The sequence below is a fragment of the Lepidochelys olivacea genome, assembly GCF_965140295.1.
Source record: "Lepidochelys olivacea isolate rLepOli2 genome assembly, chromosome: 18".
Taxonomy (NCBI): Eukaryota; Metazoa; Chordata; order Testudines; family Cheloniidae; genus Lepidochelys; species Lepidochelys olivacea.
In genome coordinates this window covers 12693201-12715719 of record NC_140428.1, presented here as the reverse complement: position 1 = coordinate 12715719, position 22519 = coordinate 12693201, and the positions used below count along the sequence as shown (strand labels likewise).

Sequence of the window (22519 nt, the reverse complement as noted above, 5' to 3'; positions counted from 1 at the left end):
AACAAACTTTTTTCTTTTGTCTTAGCAGTTCACCGATAAGAATTAAATGATTTACTCCATTATATTTTCACCAAAGAAATAAAAGGCTAGCATTTCACATGCTAATTCTTTTAAAGACACAAGCATGCACCTTGACACTAACCACAAAAGGATTTTTTTGGTTTATATCCCATAACCATATAATGGTGTCATTTTAATTTCATTTTTAACTGCAAAGTTTCACTGTTTCCATGCAAATACCTGATTAGAGCCAGGGTTGGGAACATTGATGATTCCTGCAGCTTGTTTAGCCTGCAGGTAGCTGATGAATGCAGCCTTAAGTGACTCAGTCTGATTCACCACATCTTCCTGGTCTCGTCCACAAGGCAAGGCCAGTAATAGGCAGTAATCACTCTCCACCTGGGAAGAAAAGAGGACAATTAACAGACAAGCATTTGCTAGGGACATGCCTGTTCTTGACACACATTCATTATCTTTAAACCTTTACTGGAAAATCCTTTCTTTGAACTCCTCGGGAATTAATTGGCTGTGGGTGTTGCGAAAGGCCACTGTAGACTTCTCAGCCAATTAAAAAAATAGAAGAGACGAAACTATGGAAACTTCTCAGCTTCCAATGTACAAACCTAACAACTTCCACTTCCCATGTTGCTTAGACACTTCTGAGCTAGTAAAAGTCTGTTACATTGGCAAAAGACAGGTTAGTTCCAAGTACTCTTAAGGGTAATGTCTGACAAGTCTGCTATTGCCATTCTACCTTTCCGTACAGTGCAGAGTAACGTAAGAGGTGTATGATCCCAAATCCACACCACTCCCTCACCTGAGCTAAGTGAAGACTAGACACCCATTAATCTTTGCATTTAATTCTTATGTCAAAGGAGACATATTTGCCCCTAGCAATATTTCAGAGGCCCCATCACTTACTGCAGACCACAAGGCAGTATGAATATTACCCCTTACCATCATTCTGCGTGCCACACCCTCCAACTGCGAAGCCTCCAGTCGCATGCGCTGAGCAATTCTTAGTGGAGGTCCTCCTTCAGGTGCTGGCAGGGACCGGTGCGCCAAGACGTTGTTACCAGAGACAAAGTGGAGCTGAACTGCAGCTGTGTCATTCTTTAGAGCCAAAAGGCCCTGCCACACGATTGGGTATTTCTGAAAATAAAGGATGAAAAAATCTTAATACAAACAAATGAAGGAGTAAAATAAAGATATAATGAAACATGGACTGGAAAGTGCTTCTACTTGTATTCAAAAGTGATCTTAATTGTGAGGCAAATCACATCTGTGCTGCTCATATGCTTTCAGTAGCAATTATGACACCAAGTATAGTGTTTTAAGAATGCAGTACATTTAATGCCTTCTCATAGTTGGTTCCCAACAAGGACTGATTTGGGCCACATCCTGCCAAATCATCAGTGCAACCCTTATTTCATCACAGTGGCCATCTGTCTGTCTATCCAAGGTCCCCATTACCTTAATATCGGAGAACCCAAAAACTTTAATATTATTTACCCTCATAGACGTCCTGTGCAGCAGGACACTATATTACCCTCTTGTTACACTTAGTCTCTCTGTGCTCAGTTCTCTAAGTGACTTGCCCAAGGACAAACAGGAAGTCTGTGGCTGAGCAGGGACTTGAACCTGGATTTCCCAATTCCCAGGCTGGCGCTCTAACCACATCACCATTCTTCCTCTACCCACCTCTCTCTTCTCCTCATGCTCCAGAATCTAACATTTTTTTAAATAAATCATCTCTAGCCTTCATGGTTTGCAAAGATAATATTCCAAAATGTGAACAGAATGGAAAACAAGGCAGCGATGCCTGCCTGAGTCTGTAGACAGTCAAACACTCACTCAGACTCATGGACTCTTCTCATTCATCTCAATGAGGTGGTAACTCTTATCACTGGACTCTAGGAACATCCATATAAATGGCAACATTGTTAACTAATTTCACTAGTGTCAAGGTTCCTCCCCCACTCTGAACTCTAGGGTACAGATGTGGGGACCTGCATGAAAAACCTCCTAAGCTTATCTTTACCAGCTTAGGTCAAAACTTCCCCAAGGTACAAAATATTCCACCCTTTGTCCTTGGATTGGCTACTACCACCACCAAACTAATACTGGTTACTGGGGAAGAGCTGTTTGGACACGTCTTTCCCCCCAAAATATTCCCAAAACCTTGCACCCCACTTCCTGGACAAGGTTTGGTAAAAAGCCTCACCAATTTGCCTAGGTGACTACAGACCCAGACCCTTGGATCTTAAGAACAATGAACAATCCTCCCAACACTTGCACCCGCCCTTTCCTGGGAAATGTTGGATAAAAAGCCTCACCAATTTGCATAGGTGACCACAGACCCAAACCCTTGGATCTGAGAACAATGAAAAAGCATTCAGTTTTCTTACAAGAAGACTTTTAATAAAAATAGAAGTAAATATAAATAAAGAAATCCCCCCTGTAAAATCAGGATGGTAGATACCTTACAGGGTAATTAGATTCAAAACATAGAGAACCCCTCTAGGCAAAACCTTAAGTTACAAAAAAGATACACGGACAGAAATAGTTATTCTATTCAGCACAGTTCTTTTCTCAGCCATTTAAAGAAATCATAATCTAACACGTACCTAAGGTAGATTACTTACTAAAAGTTCTAAGACTCCATTCCTGGTCTATCCCTTGCAAAGACAGAATATAGACAGACACACAGACCCTTTGTTTCTCTCCCTCCTCCCAGCTTTTGAAAGTATCTTGTCTCCTCATTGGTCATTTTGGTCAGGTGCCAGTGAGGTTACCTTTAACTTCTTAACCCTTTACAGGTGAGAGGATTTTTTTCTCTGGCCAGGAGGGATTTTAAAGGGGTTTACCCTTCCCTTTATATTTATGACAACTAGTGATAGAAGCACCCAAGAAAGTAGAGGGATGGTCACATTATGAAGAGCTGCACTACCTAATGTGAGTGGCACACTACATTTTGGTGTCACAAGTGGGAGGAGCTTGGCAGAAGACTACTGCTTATTTTTCCCCTTGCCCTAGTCCTGGTTCAGGCATTAAAAAAAACAAGCAGCACACAGCAGCTCAAGGAGAAAGAGTGATACTTACTGTTAGAAGCTGAACCATATCCACAGGTCTCTGAGAAACAGAGTGAGGAGATGGATCTTGTATTAGAGCAGACTGAGGTTCGGAGCGAGACAATGGCAGCCCCAGTGGGGCCCCAGGGCCTGAAGTTGTAGGGATAAACAAAGATTGCTTCTGAACTGCCTGAGGCTGGTGAGGTGATGGAAGCTCCTGTTTCATTGAAATGGCAACAGGGGAAGGATACGAAGTCTGGCCCGTATCTGCCTGTGTCCTCTGAAGATGTACATGAGGGTCTATCTGTGCTGCATGCCTATTTACAGTGGTGTGGTGGGTTTGTTCAGGTCCTACTGCCTGTGACCCCTTAGAGTCCTGGGAAATCTGAGGAGTTTTGCTGCGCACTGGCTGACTGGTATGTGAATGTTCACCTTCTGGCAGACCCTACAAAGCAATAATGGGAGAGAAAGGGAAAACTTTGGAGAATTCATGAATGGCACAAAACTTTCTCATTTAACAATTAGACTGTTGGGAAACAGTCAAATGATTTCTCCTGCTTAAATCCTTCTAGACAGCTATTTGGCTCTCAGTATGTTCCCTATCACTGTACTATCTGACTTCCTCATACCTGTTAATAAATTTATCCTCACCACAGTAATGGGAGTTATCACCCGTATTTTATAGATGAAGGAGGAGAAGCACAGAGACTATCAAGCACAGCTGGAAACTGAATCCAGACCTCCCAAGTCCCAATTCAGGACCTCAAACTGCTGGACCACACCATCCACCCAGTGGATCTCTCTCTCACTCCCATGCCATTGGTCTGTATAATACAGTAATTACTGGAGAGGAAAATAGCTACAAGTGAGATTATCTCAAACCATGTTCCAGCTTGCCTATGTCGGGAATTGTTCCCCTCTTATATCACTACAACTAGGAATTTATAAAAGATTTCAAGCACTCCCAGAATGGAGCCCTGTTATGATAAAAAGAAAATAAATTAGGGGATCCTCCCCCTTAATTCCTTCCCAGTAGCTTCAAAAAGGTGTTTATCCCATATGTCTCAAACAAAAATAACTGATTTTTAGCATTGTAGTACTTTAAAACACAACCCTAAATGGAGAGGGCACAGTGTATGAGGAATGAGCCAAACTCATCCCAGTTGTAACTCCCACTGCAGTCAAATGCAATTGCATTAGGACTATATTTATCATAGTATGTTTTAAACTCAGGTAAAGAAAACCAAACAGAGGAAATCATAATTTTCTCACCTGAGATGGGGTCATACTCCGTGAAGACAGACCAATTGGCGATGCTCCAGGGAACTGAGGATGACCAAGCTGGGCTGCTGCATGGTAATTTCTCATGTCGCCATACACAGATCTATAATCATGAAAGGAACTCCCTGCAGGATGCATGATCTGTACTCCATGAGGTACAACCACAGGCTGTGTCAAAGGCAGTCCAGGAAGCTGGCTGCTGGGAGGGACGCTGAGGAGCCGGGGCTCACTGTGGGGAGAGTGCGCCATTTTGACTTCAGAAGACTTGGGCGCCTCTTTTCCAGGTTGTGGAGTCTTGCTGACTGGGGGAGTTTTCACAGACCCTTCTGGTGTTCTGGATTGTCTAGTTTCAGGGTGGTGGTCACCCACTGCTGCCATGTGTGGGTGCATCATCATCCTCACATCTCGAGGCACATTGTACTGGTCGAGTCTTATACCTGTAGCATGCATGCGATAATCTGTCTGCATTACTAACACGTCGGACTGTACAGGGGCTGACCCTCTACACACAGTATGATGGTAATGCATCTCATCTTCTGGGGGATGCTGAGAAGATAACGGAGGCATGACTATGTCTCTTATTGGAGCTGGCTGAGGTGTGCTGGATCTCTGAGGTCTAATTTCTAACTGAGGTTGTAGAGCTGCTCTGGGAGAGTGGAGCGCTTCTGGGCGGATGCCATAAGGAATACCAGGCAAAGGAGGGGTATTCATTCTCACTTCACCTTGAGACAGATGGCCAAGGGATACAGTCTGTGTTACACTATGGGGGGGCATTATAACAGACTGCTCAGGATGCATACTGGATATGTATTGAGGCACAGGAATTCCTGGAGCCAGCATGACAGAGGTATTACTAGATAAAGCTGGAGATGAGGTACTGCCAGGATGACAAGCCCTTGGAAATGGAGAGGGAGAATGCCCACTTGTACGTGGGGAATGTGGCTCCTGTTTTGTAACCCCCAAATGAGAAATAGCCCGATCTGTTGGGGTGTTGGGTCCTGAGCTGACATGGTTTGCTTCTGAATGCATTTTACCAGATAGGGAAGGGTGATGAGGACTGACCCCAGGGCTCAAGTTTGATGGCTGAAGAGCCTTAGTCTCCACTTTCAGAGCAGTCAGATCAGGAAGTTTTTTGTTGACGGAAGCTACACTTTGAGAGAGTACCATCTGGTTGTGAACTAGTACAGGTGGAGTGTTTACCGTCTGGGAGAGGACTTTAACAGGCCCCGACTGAGAAGCAGGAGTCTGGACAGAAAGGTGGCCTGATTCAGATTTCTCTAAGGTAGTCCGTTCTTGTTTAACGGAGGAGATCACAGGTGATGTATTGTAAGGTTGGGTTCCTAGTACCAAAGAATGGGTGGACACATTCCCATATCCTGTGGGAGTTTGAGAGCCTTTGGGTGCTGGCTGCGATGGAGTAATAGGTTCTTGTTTAATTTGTGACTTGGACACAGACTGCTGAAACTCTATATCAACAGCACTTGCTGGGGGAATCTGACTGATCTTTGCACTAATTCGTTGAGGGCCCTCTGTCTTCTGTCCTGAATAACTCAAAAGTACAACACCCTCTGAAGTGTTTACTCGCAGACCTGGGCTGGATCCAGTCTCCACTGGCCTATCTTCAATAACAGACATAGATCCTGGATGAAACCTGCTGTTATCATTTGTGCTAGGTCTCTGCTTGTATTTTGGTGAAGGGGCATTAACTAGACATGTCTGGGTCTGGGGGACTTGCTTCATCAATGTTATCCTTGGAGTTTCCTCTAGATCAATGCTATGGGGCATTCTGCTTATAACGGAAGTAGCTTTGGGGGCAATAACTGTACTTAATTTTTCTTTCTCACTGAAAACTGGTGCCTCTGCTACTGGGGGATCCAAAGCATTAGTGATAGGAACTGCTGGTTTTTCCTCTGACACTGGTTTTATGGCCTCTACTGGAGGATGAGGTGCCTCCTCCAAACGAGGTGCACTAAGTGGTTCAGCAACAGAAGTTGTGACATTCGTAGAAGCAAGGCTAGTTGCTGAAACGTATTTGGGCTCCATAAGTATCTTCCTCAGAGTACTGGAGTTTGTATCAATATCAGATGCTTTAGTATCTGGGGGAAGAGCTGGTGGTGGGGTGGAACGAGCACGGGTGTCATCATGCCTTACAATCCATTCCGTCACGCTGGTGGTGCTGGAATGAAGGGGGACTATCCCAGCTGGTGCAGGAGTGGGTAATTTTGTCGCAGTTGCAGAAGAAACTGCAGGAACGGTTGTATTTGAAACACTCGGTGGAGTAACGGGTGCATTTTCAATAGCTGACCGTAGCTTGAATCCAGTTTGGCTCACATCATCCACAGGAACGGGCTGGGAAGGTAGATCCAGAGCAGGAGGAGCTTTAGGAGGGACACTGCTCTCAGAAACAGCTTCATGAGAAATTCTCTCAGTGGTTGCAGCCTTGCTTGCATCAGTAATATTCAATTCAGTAGAAACCTGAACAGAGTTTTTATTTTGCTTTTCATCTTTCAAGGTTTCTTCTGGTTTTGCCTTAACTTCATTGGCATTAGGAGACTTACTTTGTACCCTTTCAGGCTCAAAAACACTAACTTCGGCGGTATCCCCTTTCTTGCTCACGCTCCTTTTACGTCTTTGCCGCGTGCTCTTTTGACGGCCTTTTTCCTTCCGAGAAACTTCGGTTTCCTGTAACGTTTCCGCTTCCTGTGCAGAATTTGAAGATTCACTGAAGCTCACTTCAGCCTCCTTATTTTCTGCCTCTACTGTTGATGGAGTAGTGCCAGAGGGTCCAACAGCAGCTTCTGTTTCCAAGATATTGTTAACTGCCTGATCAGTTTCAGGCTCCATTTCTTCCCTAGAGGATGGTAACACCACTGGTTCTGGAGGTATCTCAGATTCTGATTCTGCAGGATAAGTTGGAGGAGCAGGAAAGCTTTCTGTTTCTCCAGAAATATCATTTATGATGGATCCAATAGCTGCTGCCAGTTCTGTTTCACTAGCCTGATGTGCAGGTTTGTCTCCCTCCTCCTCCTGACGAACTTCAGACACGTCAGTTGCCTGTTCTTTGTAGGCAGCAACTGATGGTGTTTCAGTGAGCTTTGCAATGTTTTCCACAGCCTGTTCAAGTTCAATCTGCTTTGCTAACTGGGCAGCTTCTGGAGATTGGTTTGGTTCATGCATAATTTCTTTTTCTGTTTCCTGGAATGGATCTTCTGGCTCATTCTTTACAAAATGGGGTGACAAACTGTCCTCTTTTTGTGGACTTTTGATTTTTGCTGGTGACATTGCCACAGGCTCTACTTCCTCTTCACTTGGTCGCAGGGCACCTTTGACTTCATCAACATTGAGACGTATTTCCACATTTTTCAGACACAAGGATGCTTTATCTACAACTGTCTTGGCATTTCTAGATCTTCCTCGTTTGGATTTAGTAGCTTTTTCTGAGGGGTTTTTTTTCTCTACAATCTCAACTGTGGGGGTTTCTGGAAGATTTTTGTCCATATCAAGTTCTTTTCTGTCACGTTTCTGTTCGCTTGCTGCTGCTTCTTTGTCTGTAGCCTTTAATTTATTACTGTTCTCACTAATATTTGGTTCTTGACCAGCTGTTTCAGTGGCCTCTTCACATTCTACAGTGATATCTGCTTTCGGTTCATTTTTCCCTTTTTTTCCCTGCTGACTGCTTGCAGCTAATGAATGACCATGTGTTAGTTTTTGGGATCTAGGAGATCTCCATCCCTCTGCAGGTTTAGGGGTTTCCACTGTTTCTTTAGTCTCAGTCTCTTCTGCTTCTTGTTGTACTGGTTCTGTCTTAATAGGAGAGATTTCTTCCTCAGGCTTACGGCGTGACTTTGGAGGCCTTCCTCTTCTTGGTGTGGTAGGAACAGTTGTTGCAGTCTCCTGAGGCTCCTTCTCTCCTCTTTTTCTGGTAGATCTAGTTACCTCTGCCGAGTCCTTCACTGGAGATGGGCCTTCATTGTCTCCTGTGGTAGCATAAACTGATCTTACATTTCTGCGTCTAGTTCGACCTACTGGCAAACTTGGCTCTATGTTTTCTGGCTCTGTTGCAGCACTAGGAGATTTAGCAGCATTTCTTGAAACTTTTTCTGCTTCTACTTTCAATTCTAAAAGTTTCTGTGCTTCCCCACGAGGAGAGCTCGATCTTTTAAGTTTTTCACGGTCAATCCTTTCACTCTTCCTTGTGACAGGTTTCTCTGTGACATTTGCTGTGGCTGATTGAACAGGAGTCTTGGAACGTTTACTTTTGTATGATTTTTTATCTTTTACAACTGGGGGCTCAACTTCCATGTCATTGTCAGAAACAGGAGGCAGAATATCAGCAACTACCTCTGCTTTCTGACTTGAATTAGGATCAGTGTCAGCAGCAGGTAGGGCATTTTCCTCTTTAGATTTGCTAGATTCATCAGACTTTTGAACTGATTTGGGAGGTGGTGGGATCAACTGTGTGTTTTCAGGTTCCGGGTCTACGTTGATATCTGTTTGTGAAAATGAAGCTCCTGGTGTAGGCGGCTTTGTATCCAAATATGAAGGATGCTCTGTAGATACCGAGTCTTCTTCAGAAGCCAGAGTTGCAGGAATGACATCTTTATTGGCTTCTACTACTTGGGGAGGTTCAAGTTGCTCAGGTGGTTCTACTTTGATAGGAGCAACAAGTTCGGGAAGAGGTTTTGGTTCTTCTGTTATTGAAGCAAGTTCAGATGGCCTTTCTTCTCTTGCAGACGTTATATCCACAACTGTTTTTTCATTTGCTACCTTCTCAGATATGACTGCTGCTGATTCTTGAGTTACAACTGTGACTGAAGAAGGCCCAACTAATGACGACTTATGTTCCGGTTCTTTATTATCAGGAACAGTTTCTGGAGTCTTAGGCTGATTGTCTTCCTGCTTTTCCACTTCTTTTGGTTTTTGATCCTTCTCCTTTTCTTTTTGCTGCATTCTGGTTAGCTCAATAAATCTACTGTGAAAAAGAACAACTGGTTCTTGCACCAACTCAGATGCACTGTTACTCCCATCAGAAGAAGTCTGTCTCCCATATATTCGACCAGAAATGAAGTCCAGGTCATCATCTTTTCTTTCTAAATGCTGTAGACGCTTGGAATCTTGTTCAAAGATTGAGCTATGTAAAAATCGAGAAGCAAACAATTCCTGTCTCTCTTGCTCCTCCTCTTTATGATCCTCTTTCTTATCATCTAGTTTTCCTTCTGAATCAGTCCTGATTTTTTTCTTTTTCATATACCAAGATGGAATAGGTCTTGGAGCAGAGTCAACTTTCTCTTTGTCTTTATTGTTTCTAAAACTAGCAAATCTTGAGTCCCAATCCAGAAAAGACCAGTTTTCTTCTCTAGATGAAGAGAGAGATTTAGCTCTTTCAAGCAAGGCTTTTGTGTCTGGTGTGATTGTCTTATCCAATGCAAAGGAGTAAAATTTGTTTCTTTCTAAAGAAGTTGACAGCCTTTCTTCTCTTTCTCTGTCCCTTAATAAAAAAGATAACCTGGAACTCTCTAATAATGATGAGGCTTTAGGAGAATGGGGTTTATTTTCATTGTCATCATCAGAATCTGAAGGCACCTCCCCTGGTTCCAGGTCCCGTACAGACCGTTTTCGTATGCTGTCTCTTTTAACTATACTACTTGGGAAGCTAATATCAACTTTACCAGGCTCTTGTTTCACTTGAGATTCCCATCGACTTGATTCATCTTCAGAACTAAGTACCGATAGCTTTATTTTGGCCATTTCTGCCATCTGCTCCCTTCTGCTGGAATCGTAGGGATTAAATTTTAGGGAATCCTCCCTCACAGTCATATTGGAATATGAAAGACCCTTTTCTTCTATTTTAGGTGATTCTTTGGTTTCTTTTAACGGCATTAGCCTTGGGGAATCTAGGGTGTCATCATCCTCATGAAAAGGAAAGTGTCTGATACTAGGTGAACAGGCAGTCCTTTCAGAATCTTCGCTCACCTGGCGAGAGCTTCTGTAGTTCCTCTCTCTTTTAGTGCTAATTTCAAAATCAAAATGGTCAGTCTTTTTCTTTTTACTTGGTGGAGAGTCATCTGTGACATCTTGTGGGGGTTTGCCCACCTCATGAACCAGGCTACGCCTTTCATATTCGTCTACTTCTTTTTTTGGACTGCCAAACTTCTCAGACTTTGCTATCTCCATTTCCATCTGCTGTTTTAATCTGCGACTTTGCTCCATTTGTTTTCTGTAACTTTGTGTGTAATCAATGTCAATACCAATTTTCTCTTCTGTATCAGCTGACTGAGGTTTCTCCTGGCCAAGTTTATGGTCAGGCATCTCTTCGGGAAGACCACAGAAATTTTTCTTCATGTCCTCGCTCTCTGTTCCTTGATCATCTAACAGCTGCATTTGCTTGTGCTGTGGTTTTATTGGATTAAGTTTTTTAGAAAGGATTTCTTGAGTTTCCACTGGTTCATCAACAGGTTCTCCTAGCCTAGGCTGCAGTTCTAAACAGGGACGCAAGCCAATCCCAACGGAAACGTTAGCAGGCTCCTGTGTATCTTTGGGGCTGGTAACAGTAATAAGTCTTTCCAGTTTAATTTTTTTAGATTCCCTTTTAAGCATCTCTTTCCTCAAGGGCTTTCTTTCCAATTCTCCTTCCCTTAACACTGTAACTTCTCTAGATGAAGTTGTCACATCAAGTTGCTTTTTCAAGACCATGCGTGCAGTATCTTCCTCGTCTTGGCTGCTTCTTTTAACATCCAGTTTTTGCCTGTCAGGTTTCAAGTTTGCATCAGCAAAACGTCTTTTACGAGCCTCTAACTTGTCGAGATCTACTGCATTTGTCCCTTCTGTAGTCTGCTCTGTCTTCAAGTGTTTCTTGGACTTTAGTTTTCCCTCTTTATCAACTACTTCTACATGACTGGCAAGAACCTTCTCTTTTGGCACCTTAGTTCTAACAGGTTCCAGTTTAGACTGGTCAGATTTTGTTTGCTCAACTTGAGATGTCTGGACTTTTTGTTCAAGAAGTGGAGATTTAATAGTGTCATTATCAAGCTTTGCTCTCAGTTTCTCCAAAGCAGGCTGATCAATAACTTTCCCTTCCTTTTCTTTTACTCGAGTCAGCACCACACATGGCATTAGTTCCAGACGGTTTTTAGCTGTCCCTTCTTTATCAGCTCTCTCTTTACTCTGTTTACTATTGCCCTTTAATTTTTCAGGGCTGGGTTCTCTCTCATTTTCTTGGTCTGTTTCAGAAGACTGAGAGCTTGGTGAATGAATTTTTGCTTTTCGTTTCTGCTTATCAGTTTTATCCTTTTCTAGTTTTTCTGGCTTCTCCTTCCTCACCAAACGTTTGTCTTTGTCTGTTCTCTCTTGGTCAAATGCACGTTCTTTATCATTTTTCTCATTTTTTGCATAACGCTCTGGACGTGTCTTGTCAAGTTTGTCATATCTTGGAGGAGAAAGTGAGCTGCAGCTCCCACTACGATCTGAAGACCTGCTGTAGATCCTCCTTTCAGAATCACTTTGAAGCCTTTCTGACTGTGAGGGAGACGCTCCAGGGCTCTGTGGACGTCTGGAATGAGTTGGACTTTGACTGCGTTCAATTGGCCGCCTTTCATGATCTCTGTCCCGATCCGATTCAAACCGCTCTCTTTCCCTCTCTCTCTCTCGTTGTCTGTAACTGTATTCCCTTATATCTTGTTCATAAGGATCTCCTCTGTAATCCCTGTATTCACGTGGATCGTCATAATATCGCGGGTCATAGTAATCTCCTTGATAAGGATCCCATTCTGCATAAAATTCTCTGCTTCGTGCAGGATATTCTCTCCTAGGATCTTCAGGATACGTCCCTGGAGTTCTAACAGTCTCATAGTAAGTACGATCAGGTGCATATTCATAAGATCCTCTTCTTTCATCTCTGCCAAAAACAAGAACAATACAGTGGTTAGTTTTCCCTGTTAACCAAAAAGTGTTGAATTATGAAACTCTTCTACATGAAAAATTATTTTATGATAGTTTATTTATTTAGTTATATATCCTGGCAGATATTCATAGCTGTACCCATAGACTTAACAAAAATGAATAAGTGCATAGTGGATGAATCAATGTGTTAGTCTCAGATACATAGTAAATCAGTCATTTTGTTAAACAGATAGCTTAGGTGAACACCTTTGAATCAATCCAATTATCTTTTTTTTTTTTTTTTTGGCCAAACGAGTATTTATGTCCTTATTCAGGGAACAAATATAAACCAATTTAATGAAAGTGCGCCCTACAGCGCAAAAGCTTCAGCGTGTGTGTGTGGACCCCACACTTTCAAAAGCTGTTAGTAACGAGAGAGCAGTAGTTAGCTCTGAAAACATACATCAGATCAAACATCAAGCTTTCCATCTCTCAGCTAGTAAGTTGTAACCAGTAAGAGGGAACTGTGTCAACATTTCAAAACTCCAAAAATAAATAAGACCAGTTCCTTGGCAGATTTTTTTTTTTTTTTTTGGTATCTTTGTTACATTAAAAGTGCATGCAGTACTGATTCCCCAACCATTTAAAAGTACGTTTTACACCCTCTCTTTCACACATTTGCACATAGTGCTAAAAGTGGAATGTTTCTACCTTGTAAGTAGTATACAAAAGTAAAACAACCCCACCCCCCTAAAAGTAATACACACTTCCATTCTGCAAAAGATCACAGAATTTTATGAACTGCAACTGTCAGGAGACCGCTAATGGGGACAGGTGGAGTCATGCTAATGAGCTTGAGTCCACCATTGGAAGGTTTAGGCCAAATTCATACAGGACCAAAACCTGTCTCTTTAAAATCAAAAAGTTAATCTGAAAAAAAAATGGCTACCCTTTGCACTGCAGACTGTCACCCAAGTGGGTCTGTCCAACTGGCAAAATGCTTTATAAATGATAAACTGCATTTATCATATGCCTTAGATTGCCTCACTTGCACTCTGCCCCTAACCCGTCTCCTTTGGGCCAGTGTCTAACAACTGCAATAGCTCAGGCAGCTTTGATCAGCTGTCATTTTAAAAAAGTCAGCCTGACACAGATGTTCCCAAAGAACTTACATAAGACCGAGAATGTGCAATACACAAAAATTCTGAATCATTAACAGGTTTAGGGTCAAATATTTCATGACCCTAAAGACTTAAAACAGGTGCTCTGTACTATTTGAAAGAAGATTCCTGGTTTTTCAAAAGGGCACATATCACTTGCTTCTCATCCTAGGAAGTTCTGATATGTGGGGCCTTAAAATTGTGACATTTTTATGTAGAAAAGTTATCTAAGGTATTTGTAGAATTTGATAAAATGCATTAGTTCTAATTTCTCTCTCCCCCTGAGTAGCGTACACTTAGACTCATAATACTAAGAAAAAAGACGCTCACTCACCTTTGTAACTGTTGTTCTTTGAGATGTGTTGCTCATATCCACTCCAGTTAGGTGACTGCGTGCTGCGTGCACGATTGTCGGAAGATTTTTACCCCAGCAATACTCAGTGGGTCGGCTGAGGCGCCCCCTGGAGTGGCGCCTTCCTGGCGCCGGATATATGTCCCAGCTGACCCAGTGCCCCTTCAGTTCCTTCTTGCCGGCTACTCTGATAGAGGGGAAGGAGGGCGGGTTTGGAATGGATATGAGCAACACATCTCAAAGAACAACAGTTACAAAGGTGAGTAACTATCTTTTCCTCTTCAAGTGCTTGCTCATATCGATTCCAATTAGGTGACTTTCAAGCCTTACCTAAGCTGTGGGGTAGGAGTGAGATGTCGCGGAGTGAAGGACCGCTGAACCAAATGCAGCATCACCCTTGGACTGCTGAATTATTGCATAGTGGGCAGCGAAGGTATGCACCGATGACCAAGTCGCTGCCCTACATATCTCCAGTATGGGTACGTGTGCCAGGAAAGCAGAAGATGAAGCCTGAGCCAGCGTAGAGTGGGCGGTAAGGTGTGTAGTTGGGACACCAGCCAAGTTATCGTACGCATGATGGAATTGGAGTGTCTACTGACAGCTCTAGGAGAGTTGTATACCAACCAGTGCTGCCTGGGCCACGCTGGAGTGACCAAAATCAGACAGGCTCTGTCTCTGCGCAGCTTGAGCAGGACCCTGTGGACTAGTGGGAATGGAGGGAAGGCGTAGCATGGGTGATCCTCCCACTGTACGAGGAAGGCGTTTGACAGGGAACCTGGAGAGCGTCCTTGTAGAGAGCAGAACACTTGGCATTTCCAATTCTCACGAGAGGCGAATAGGTCTATCAGGGGAAAGCCCCACTTCAGGAAGACAGAGTGGATGACGTCCAGGCGAACCGACCACTCGTGAGTCTGAAATGATCTGCTGAGGTGGTCCGCTAAGGTGTTCTGGACTCCTGGGAGAAATAACGCCAACAGATGGATCGAGTGGGCTATACAGAATTCCCACAGACAAGTGGCCTCCTGACATGGGGGGACAACCGGGCTCCCCCTTGCTTGTTGATGTAAAACATGGCCATTGTGTTGTCTGTGAGGACTGCAACACAACGGCCTTGAATACACACTCGGAATGCCTGACATGCCAGGCGCACAGCTCTGAGTTCCCGTACGTTGATGTGCAGGGATAACTCTCCTGCCGACCTTAGCCCCTGTGTACAGAGGACCCCGAGGTGGGCTCCCCATCCCAGGGATGATGCTTCCATGACTAGGGACACGGAGGGTTGCGGAGCGTGAAATGGCACCCCTTCGCACACTGATTTGGGGTCCAGCCACCAGTCTAGAGAGGCCAGTATCCCTGGTGGGATGGTAACCACCGTGCTCAAGCTGTCCTGACCTGGGCGGTATACTGTTGATAGCCAGGCTTGGAGTGGAAGTAGCCGCAGCCTGGCGTGCATGGTCACATATGTGCAAAAGGCCATATGTCCCTGGAGACATAGGCATGTTTTCACGGTCGAGGTTGGGAAGTTTTGCAGGCTATGGAAGATGTTTACCAGGGATTGGAAGTGTGCTTCCGGCAGAAGTGCTCGGGCTAGGCCTGAGTCTAAGACTGCTCCTATGAATTCTACCCTCTGGGTTGGTACCAGAGTAGATTTCACGACACTGAGCAGGAGGCCCAGTCAATTGAACATGTTCATGATGAGCTGAACATGAGACTGCACCTGATCACAGAATCATAGAATATCAGGGTTGGAAGGGGCCTCAGGAGGTCATCTAGTCCAACCCCCTGCTCAAACCAGGACCAATCCCCAATTAAATCATCCCAGCCAGGGCTTTGTCAAGCCCGACCTTAAAAATATCTAAGGAAGGAAATTCTACCACCTCCCTAGGTAACGCATTCCAGCGTTTCACCAAACTCCTAGTGAAAAAGTTTTTCCTAATATCCAACCTAAACCTCCCCCACTGCAACTTGAGACCATTACTCCTTGTTCTATCATCAGCTACCACTGAGAACAGTCTAGATCCATCCTCTTTGGAACCCCTTTCAGGTAGTTGAAAGCAGCTATCAAATCCCCCCTCATTCTTCTCTTCCGCAGACTAAACAATCCCAGTTCCCTCAGCCTCTCCTCATAACTCATGTGTTCCAGTCCCCTAATATTTTTGTTGCCCTCCTCTGGACGTTTTCCAGTTTTTCCACATCCTTCTTGTAGTGTGGGGCCCAAAACTGGACACAGTACTCCAGATGAGGCCTCACCAATGTCGAATAGAGGGGAATGATCACATCCCTTGATCTGCTGGCAATGCCCCTACTTATACATCCCAAAATGCCATTGGCCTTCTTGACAACAAGGGCATACTGTTGACTCATATCCAGCTTCTCGTCCACTGTAACCCCTAGGTCCTTTTCTGCAGAACTGCTGCCGAGCCATTTGGTCCCTAGTCTGTAGCGGTGCATGGTGTTCTTCCGTCCTAAGTGCAGGACTCTGCACTTGTCCTTGTTGAACCTCATCACATTTCTTTTGGCCCAATCCTCTAATTTGTCTAGGGCCCTCTGTATCCTATCCCTACCCTCCAGAGTATCTACCTCTCCTCCCACTTTAGTGTCATCTGCAAACTTGCTGAGGGTGCAATCCACACCATCCTCCAGATCATTTATGAAGGTATTGAACAAAACCGGCCCCAGGACAGACCCTTGGGGCACTCCACTTGATACCGGCTGCCAACTAGACATGGAGCCATTGATCACTACCCGTTGAGCCCGACAATCTAGCCAACTTTCTACCCACCTTGTAGTGCATTCATCCAGCCCATACTACTTTAACTTGCTGGCAAGAATACTGTGGGAGACTGTGTCAAAAGCTTTGCTAAAGTCAAGGAACAACATGTCCACCGCTTTCCCCTCATCCACAGAGCCAGTTATCTCGTCATAGAAGGCAATTAGATTAGTCAGGCATACCTTGCCCTTCGTGAATCCATGCTGACTGTTCCTGATCACTTTCCTCTCCTCTAAGTGCTTCAGAATTGATTCCTGGAGGACCTGATTCCTGGAGCGGCCTCGAATAAGCCAGTTGTCGAGATATGGGAACACTTGGATCCGTTGTCAATGAAGGGAGGCAGCCACAACAGCCATGCACTTGGTAAACACCCTGGGGGCCGTAGATAGGCCAAAAGGAAGGACGGTGAATTGAAAGTGCTGCTGATTGACCACAAAGCGAAGGAAGCATCTCTGCGCTGGGTAGATCACAATGTGGAAGTATGCGTCCTTCATGTCGAGGGCGGCATACCTGTCTCCAGGATCTAAGGAATGAATAATGGTTCCGAGAGAGACCATGCGGAACTTCAACTTTACCATGAATTTGTTGAGTCCGTGTAGGTTCAAGATGGGCTGAAGCCTGCCGCTGGCCTTCGGGATTAGGAAGTAGCGGGAGTAAAAACCGCTGCCCCTTGACTCTCTTGGAACCTCCTCTATTGCCCCCACAGCTAGGAGTGATTGGACCTCCTGTAGAAGGAGGTGCTCGTGAGAAGGGTCCCTGAAGAGGGTCAGGGTAGGAGGGTGTGTGTGTGTGGGGGGGGGAATTGAAGGGAGTAACCCCTTTCCACCATGCGAAGGACCCAACGGTCTGATGTTATGTGAGACCACGCACGGAGGAAACGGGAGAGAAGATCTTGGAAAGGCAGAAAAGGATCCTGAATGGAGACTGGTGCTCCGTCCTTGGGCGCACCTTCAAAAGTTCTGCTTAGGCCCAGCCAATGGCTTGGTGGCCAGTTTGTCTTCTTCTACCACCTCAGCAGAGTTTTCTAAAGAAATCCTGTCTTGGCCGAGGGGGAAGGTAGGACCTCTGAGGCTGCTGTCTGAAGGTTCTTCTCTGCGTTACTGGGGTATGCATTCCCAGAAAGCACATAATAGTTCGAGTCCTTCAGACTCTGCAGCCTTGAGTCTGTTTTGTCTGAGAATAGGCCCTGGCCATCAAAGGGTAGGTCCTGGAGGGTCTGCTGCAACTCTGGTGGTAGGCCAGAGACCTGCAGCCACGAGATGCGGCGCCTGGCTATGCCTGAGGCCAGGGTCCTAGCCTCCAAGTCCAGAGAGGCTTGCAGGGAGGTTCTGGCCACCTTCTTGCCCTCCTCCACCAGAGCTCCAAATTCCTCTCTGGACTCCTGTGGAACCAACTCTTTGAATTTCTCCATAGAGTGCCACGAATTATAATCGTATCTGCTCAGGAGTGCCTGCTGGTTGGCCACCCTGAGCTGCAAGCCTCCTGCTGAGTACACCTTGCACCCAAACAAGTCTAGGCGTCTAGCGTCCTTTGATTTTGACGCCGGGGCCTGCTGACCGTGCCACTCCTTCTCGTTGACCGAAGCCACGACAAGGGAACACGGTTGGGGGTGCATGTAGAGGTACTCGTACTCCTTTGAGGGGGACAAAGTACTTCCTTTCTACCCCCTTGGCCGTAGGTGGAATGGAGGCTGGTGATTGCCAGATTGTCTTGGCTTTGGCCTTTATAGTCCATACGACTGGGAGGGCCACCCTGGACGGTGCCTCCGTGGACAGAATATCAACCATGGGTCCTCTACCTCCACCACCTCCTCTACCTGGAGGTTCATATTGCACGCCACCCTGCGGAGCAGCTCCTGGTGGGCGCAGAAGTCCATAGGAAGAGGGCCTGAAACCATAGTCCCTGCCACTGCCTCATCAGGCGAGGATGAGGAAGATACCCCCAGGACTAAGGGATCCTGTGTGGGGTCTTCATGTGGAAGAACTTGTTGCCCAAGGTCCACCACGCTAGCGGCAAGAGCCTGTGTTGGTGCTGGAGCAGTCCCCTCAGAACCCCAGGGGGGCAGGGGGGGGAAGACGACAGTGGCCTCCGGTACTCGGGGCTCCAAAGGGGTGGAATGGGAAGCTCCTGAAGGAACCCCTTGGGCCTGATAGTATGCCCAGGGGGTCCAAAAAGACCACTGTGGAGGTCCTTGGCCCGGGTCCTGGCCTTCATCCAGCCACTGTCCTGCACCATCCTCACCCTGGGTGTGGTGGCCACCCTGTCAGTCTGACGACAGGGAGGCGGAGCGAGATGGCACCGAACATGTCGGCGCGGAGTCCCCCGGTGCTGTACGGTGCTGGGGACTGGTGGCGAGATGTAGAACGGTACCGAGATGTCTATCGGTGCCTGCAGTTGTATCAGTACCATGAGCCTGATCTGGATCTCGACGGTGACCTTCAGCGAGACCGGCGCTGGGATCAGCTCCAGGTCAAGTGCTGCTCTGACAGGTACTGGGAGTGTACCGCGATTCGGATCTTCGCGAGCTGGAGCGGCGTCGTGAGTACAACCGGTGTCGAGAACAGGATCTGTGCCAGGACCAAGATCAGGACTGGGACCAGTGCTGCCCTGCTTCACTCGGTGATGGCGGTCGTATCAGAGATGCCTCTGTTCTGTAGGGGAGTCGGCTCTGTGAGCGCAATCAAGTCTCTGGCGTGGAGGGCAACCTTAGCTCAACTGTGGTGTGCACGGGGAAGCTAACATGCACCGGAGTCGACGGCCCTTGCAACTCCGGAGTCAATGGCACAGGAGCTGTTACTTGTCCTGTACACTCCAGCAATGGATGCGGCTCCGGCTGCGGTGCAGGAAGCGTCAGTGGCTGTCGAACTGACAAAGAAGAAGCAGTCGGCACTTTCTTGGGCTGCTGCTTCTTCTGGCCCGAAGACAGGGACCGGCGCTGCGGTGGTAGAGGTGCTGGGGGAGGCCTGACACTGCGAGTCTTTAGCAGAGTCCGAACGCGATGCCGGATCAGTCGGTGCCGCAGGGGCACTGCACACGGAAGACAACGCTGAGTCCCAGTGCACGGAGGAAGGGACTGGGCTAAGTGCTGCCTCCATAAGGAGCTGCTTAAGTCTAAAGTCCCGCTCCTTTTTGGTCCTCGGCTTGAAGGCCTTGCAAATGTGGTGCTTGTCCACTTGGCGGGATTCCCCCAGACACCTTAGGCAAGAGTCGTGGGGGTCTCCCGCTGGCATCGGCTTCAGGAACACTGAGCAGGGTTTGAAGCCCAGAGACCCCGGCATGGGCCCCGGTACCAGGACAGGGAGAGAGGAGAAGACCCCGCTCCACCCTACTAAGTACACTAATCTAACTAACTACTAACAACTGTAAACAATGATTAACAACTATTAACAGGTACCAAGAGAGAAAGCTAGGGAGAGTGGAGATCAGCTACACTGCGCTCCACGGTAAGAAGGAACTGAGGGGGCAGCTCGGGCATGTATCCGGCGCCATGAAGGCGCCACTCCAGGGGGTGCCTCAGCTGACCCACCGAGTGTTGCTGGGGTAAAAATCTTCCAACGATTGTGCACGCGGCGCACACACACCTAATTGGAATCAATATGAGCAAGCACTCAAAGAAGAACCTGGCTTTACAGCTAGAAGGATACAGTCCCAATAAAACGTTTAGAAATTATCTATAGCATTTAAAAAAGATTTTCTGTAAAATGCACGTCACATGCAGATTATATAATAATGTGGTAGATAGTTGTTACACAAAATGGTGTCTTGCATAATTTAAGTCGTGGCTTTATTATTCATGAGTAACACGCTCACCCCAACCTCACACCAACAGACATCTATGCTTCCTGGTTCACTACTCCCAAGTAAAGATTATGTGAACACTCAAATCAGACACTAGTTTTGATAATGATAGTGATTTTTTTTTAAAAAAGAAAGAAAAACAGATGCCTAACTTTCATCTTGTTCTAGAAAATTGTGTTTGAGTCAGAAGTATTTCACAGCAAAGATCAGCTCAAATGACATATACAGAATCATAGAATATCAGGGTTGGAAGGGACCCCAGAAGGTCATCTAGTCCAACCCCCTGCTCGAAGCAGGACCAATTCCCAGTTAAATCATCCCAGCCAGGGCTTTGTCAAGCCTGACCTTAAAAACCTCTAAGGAAGGAGATTCTACAACCTCCCTAGGTAACGCATTCCAGTGTTTCACCACCCTCTTAGTGAAAAAGTTTTTCCTAATATCCAATCTAAACCTCCCCCACTGCAACTTGAGACCATTACTAAATGGTCTATACTAAATGCAATTCTCTTTTTCTAATTCAGTGTAGCTCAGCCAGAGGAAAAATTGTCAGTGTCTGCCTGCTGGCAGATCACAATTCTTGGCAATGATTTGGGAACACATCAATTCATTTCCATTATGCAAATTATGATTTCCAATTTTCAAACTAATCTTCACTTTTTAAAAGCTGGCAACATTACATATGTTATTTTGATCTACTTTGATCTAAAGAGCAGCACGTTTTGAGATAATGTGTAGCTTATTAGTGCAAACGATACCATGCTGGACTCATTTACAAGAAATTCAGAATCTTAACAAATAAGCCAGTTTTTTTTTTTTAAACAGTCATAAAAATTTACCAACTCATATGGACTTGCCCATCCTTTACCACAATCACTGGTAATGAAAAAATTGGTAGGTTTTTTTAACCATCCAAAAAAATTTTGCATGGAACTCTGTTAAGCTGCATTAAACCAGGGTCTAGAGAAATGAGTGACCCTTCTGCAACCCCATGTACAATCCCTACACACCATGACGACAGATGCTATAGAAAAATATCTAGATAGAAGATATTTGTCATGACAAATAGCAAGAGAAATTGAAGTCCTGCTCAGAGCTTTTACTATTTTAGCAATACTAGAAATCATACTACTGGGGAAGTGGTGGTCTGAGTGTAAACTTCACTTTCAGCTCAATAGATTAGAAAAATATCTGACTGTTGTAATAGCACGTGTTGCTTGTTAATTTATATACTATTTTGAGGGTGGGGAGAGGAGTTACAAAAAGCACTCTTTCCATTCCCTAGCTATTTATAGATGAAGCAGCAAGTCAGCCGGGTAGCTGAGCATATATACAAACTAGATGACCAAAACTTTGTCAAATTTTTCACATACACCTTAATTTTTTTGTACTCCATATAAGAATTTTAGTATGCGATGGAGGAGTTCAGAGCCATAATCCATTGCCTAGCTTTTATCTGCCAATTTGTGTAGCTCAAGGCTGATCATTCGCATCTGTGAAAAAAAGTTTAAAAAGCTAAAAATTAAAACTAAGATACTGAAATATATACAAAAAACTACAGCACATTCCATGAGAGCAACCTGTCTGCTTCAATGCATCATTTGTGTCAATTATGACCACAGGAAGAGTTTGAACTTGGTGCAGAAAGCTAACAGTGACTTTTCAATGAAACTTACATCTTAAAAAGGAGGGAGAGCCAACAAGATAAAGAGTACTGCAGTGGGAGAGAGTAGGCTTATGTGAGAATTTTTTATTTTAAAGATTACTTTAATTATTATTTGGGTGTTATGTCCTGGAATTTTAACTACATTTAAAATCCTATTTGAAAAGCAAGAGAATGGAATCACTGTATTAGATACATGCCTTCTTTCTGCTAGCATTTCATAGAAGTCTCTGATATCTTGACCCGTTTTCTCCATGGAATGATAAAACGCCAACTGACTCTCTCGGTTTGCAAAATCCACCTGAAAAATAAAGGATAATACATGTTCAGTAAAAGAAATATTCCATTTTGACAGGTTTTCAATGTCTCCTGCAGTTCTTCAAGATGGAAGCAGAAGGGAAAGAGTGGGTGCAATATAGTTTAAAAAAACAAACAAAAAAAAAACCACACCAATCCTCAGGACTGGAATTACTCCTGCTGAGATGAAAGACCTTTCCCTTATTATAAGTGTGCTGCAAAGCACAATGTATTTTTATGGAGCTACACACA

The 22519-nt window shown here is 45.1% G+C and overlaps 1 protein-coding gene across 5 annotated transcripts in view; it reads right to left on the bottom strand.

Annotated features, from left to right (window-relative positions):
- The window catches only part of SPEN (spen family transcriptional repressor), a 106324-nt gene that overhangs the window by 2825 nt on the left and 80980 nt on the right, over positions 1-22519 (bottom strand). For all 5 annotated transcript variants that reach the window (XM_084651723.1, XM_084651724.1, XM_084651726.1 and 2 more), the window contains 5 exons: positions 22171-22271; positions 4344-12246; positions 3103-3516; positions 958-1152; positions 241-399 (listed from right to left, as the gene is read on the bottom strand). In XM_084651723.1, the coding sequence (XP_084507849.1) occupies positions 241-399; positions 958-1152; positions 3103-3516; positions 4344-12246; positions 22171-22271 (8772 nt within the window). The remainder of the gene's footprint in view (positions 1-240; positions 400-957; positions 1153-3102; positions 3517-4343; positions 12247-22170; positions 22272-22519) is intronic.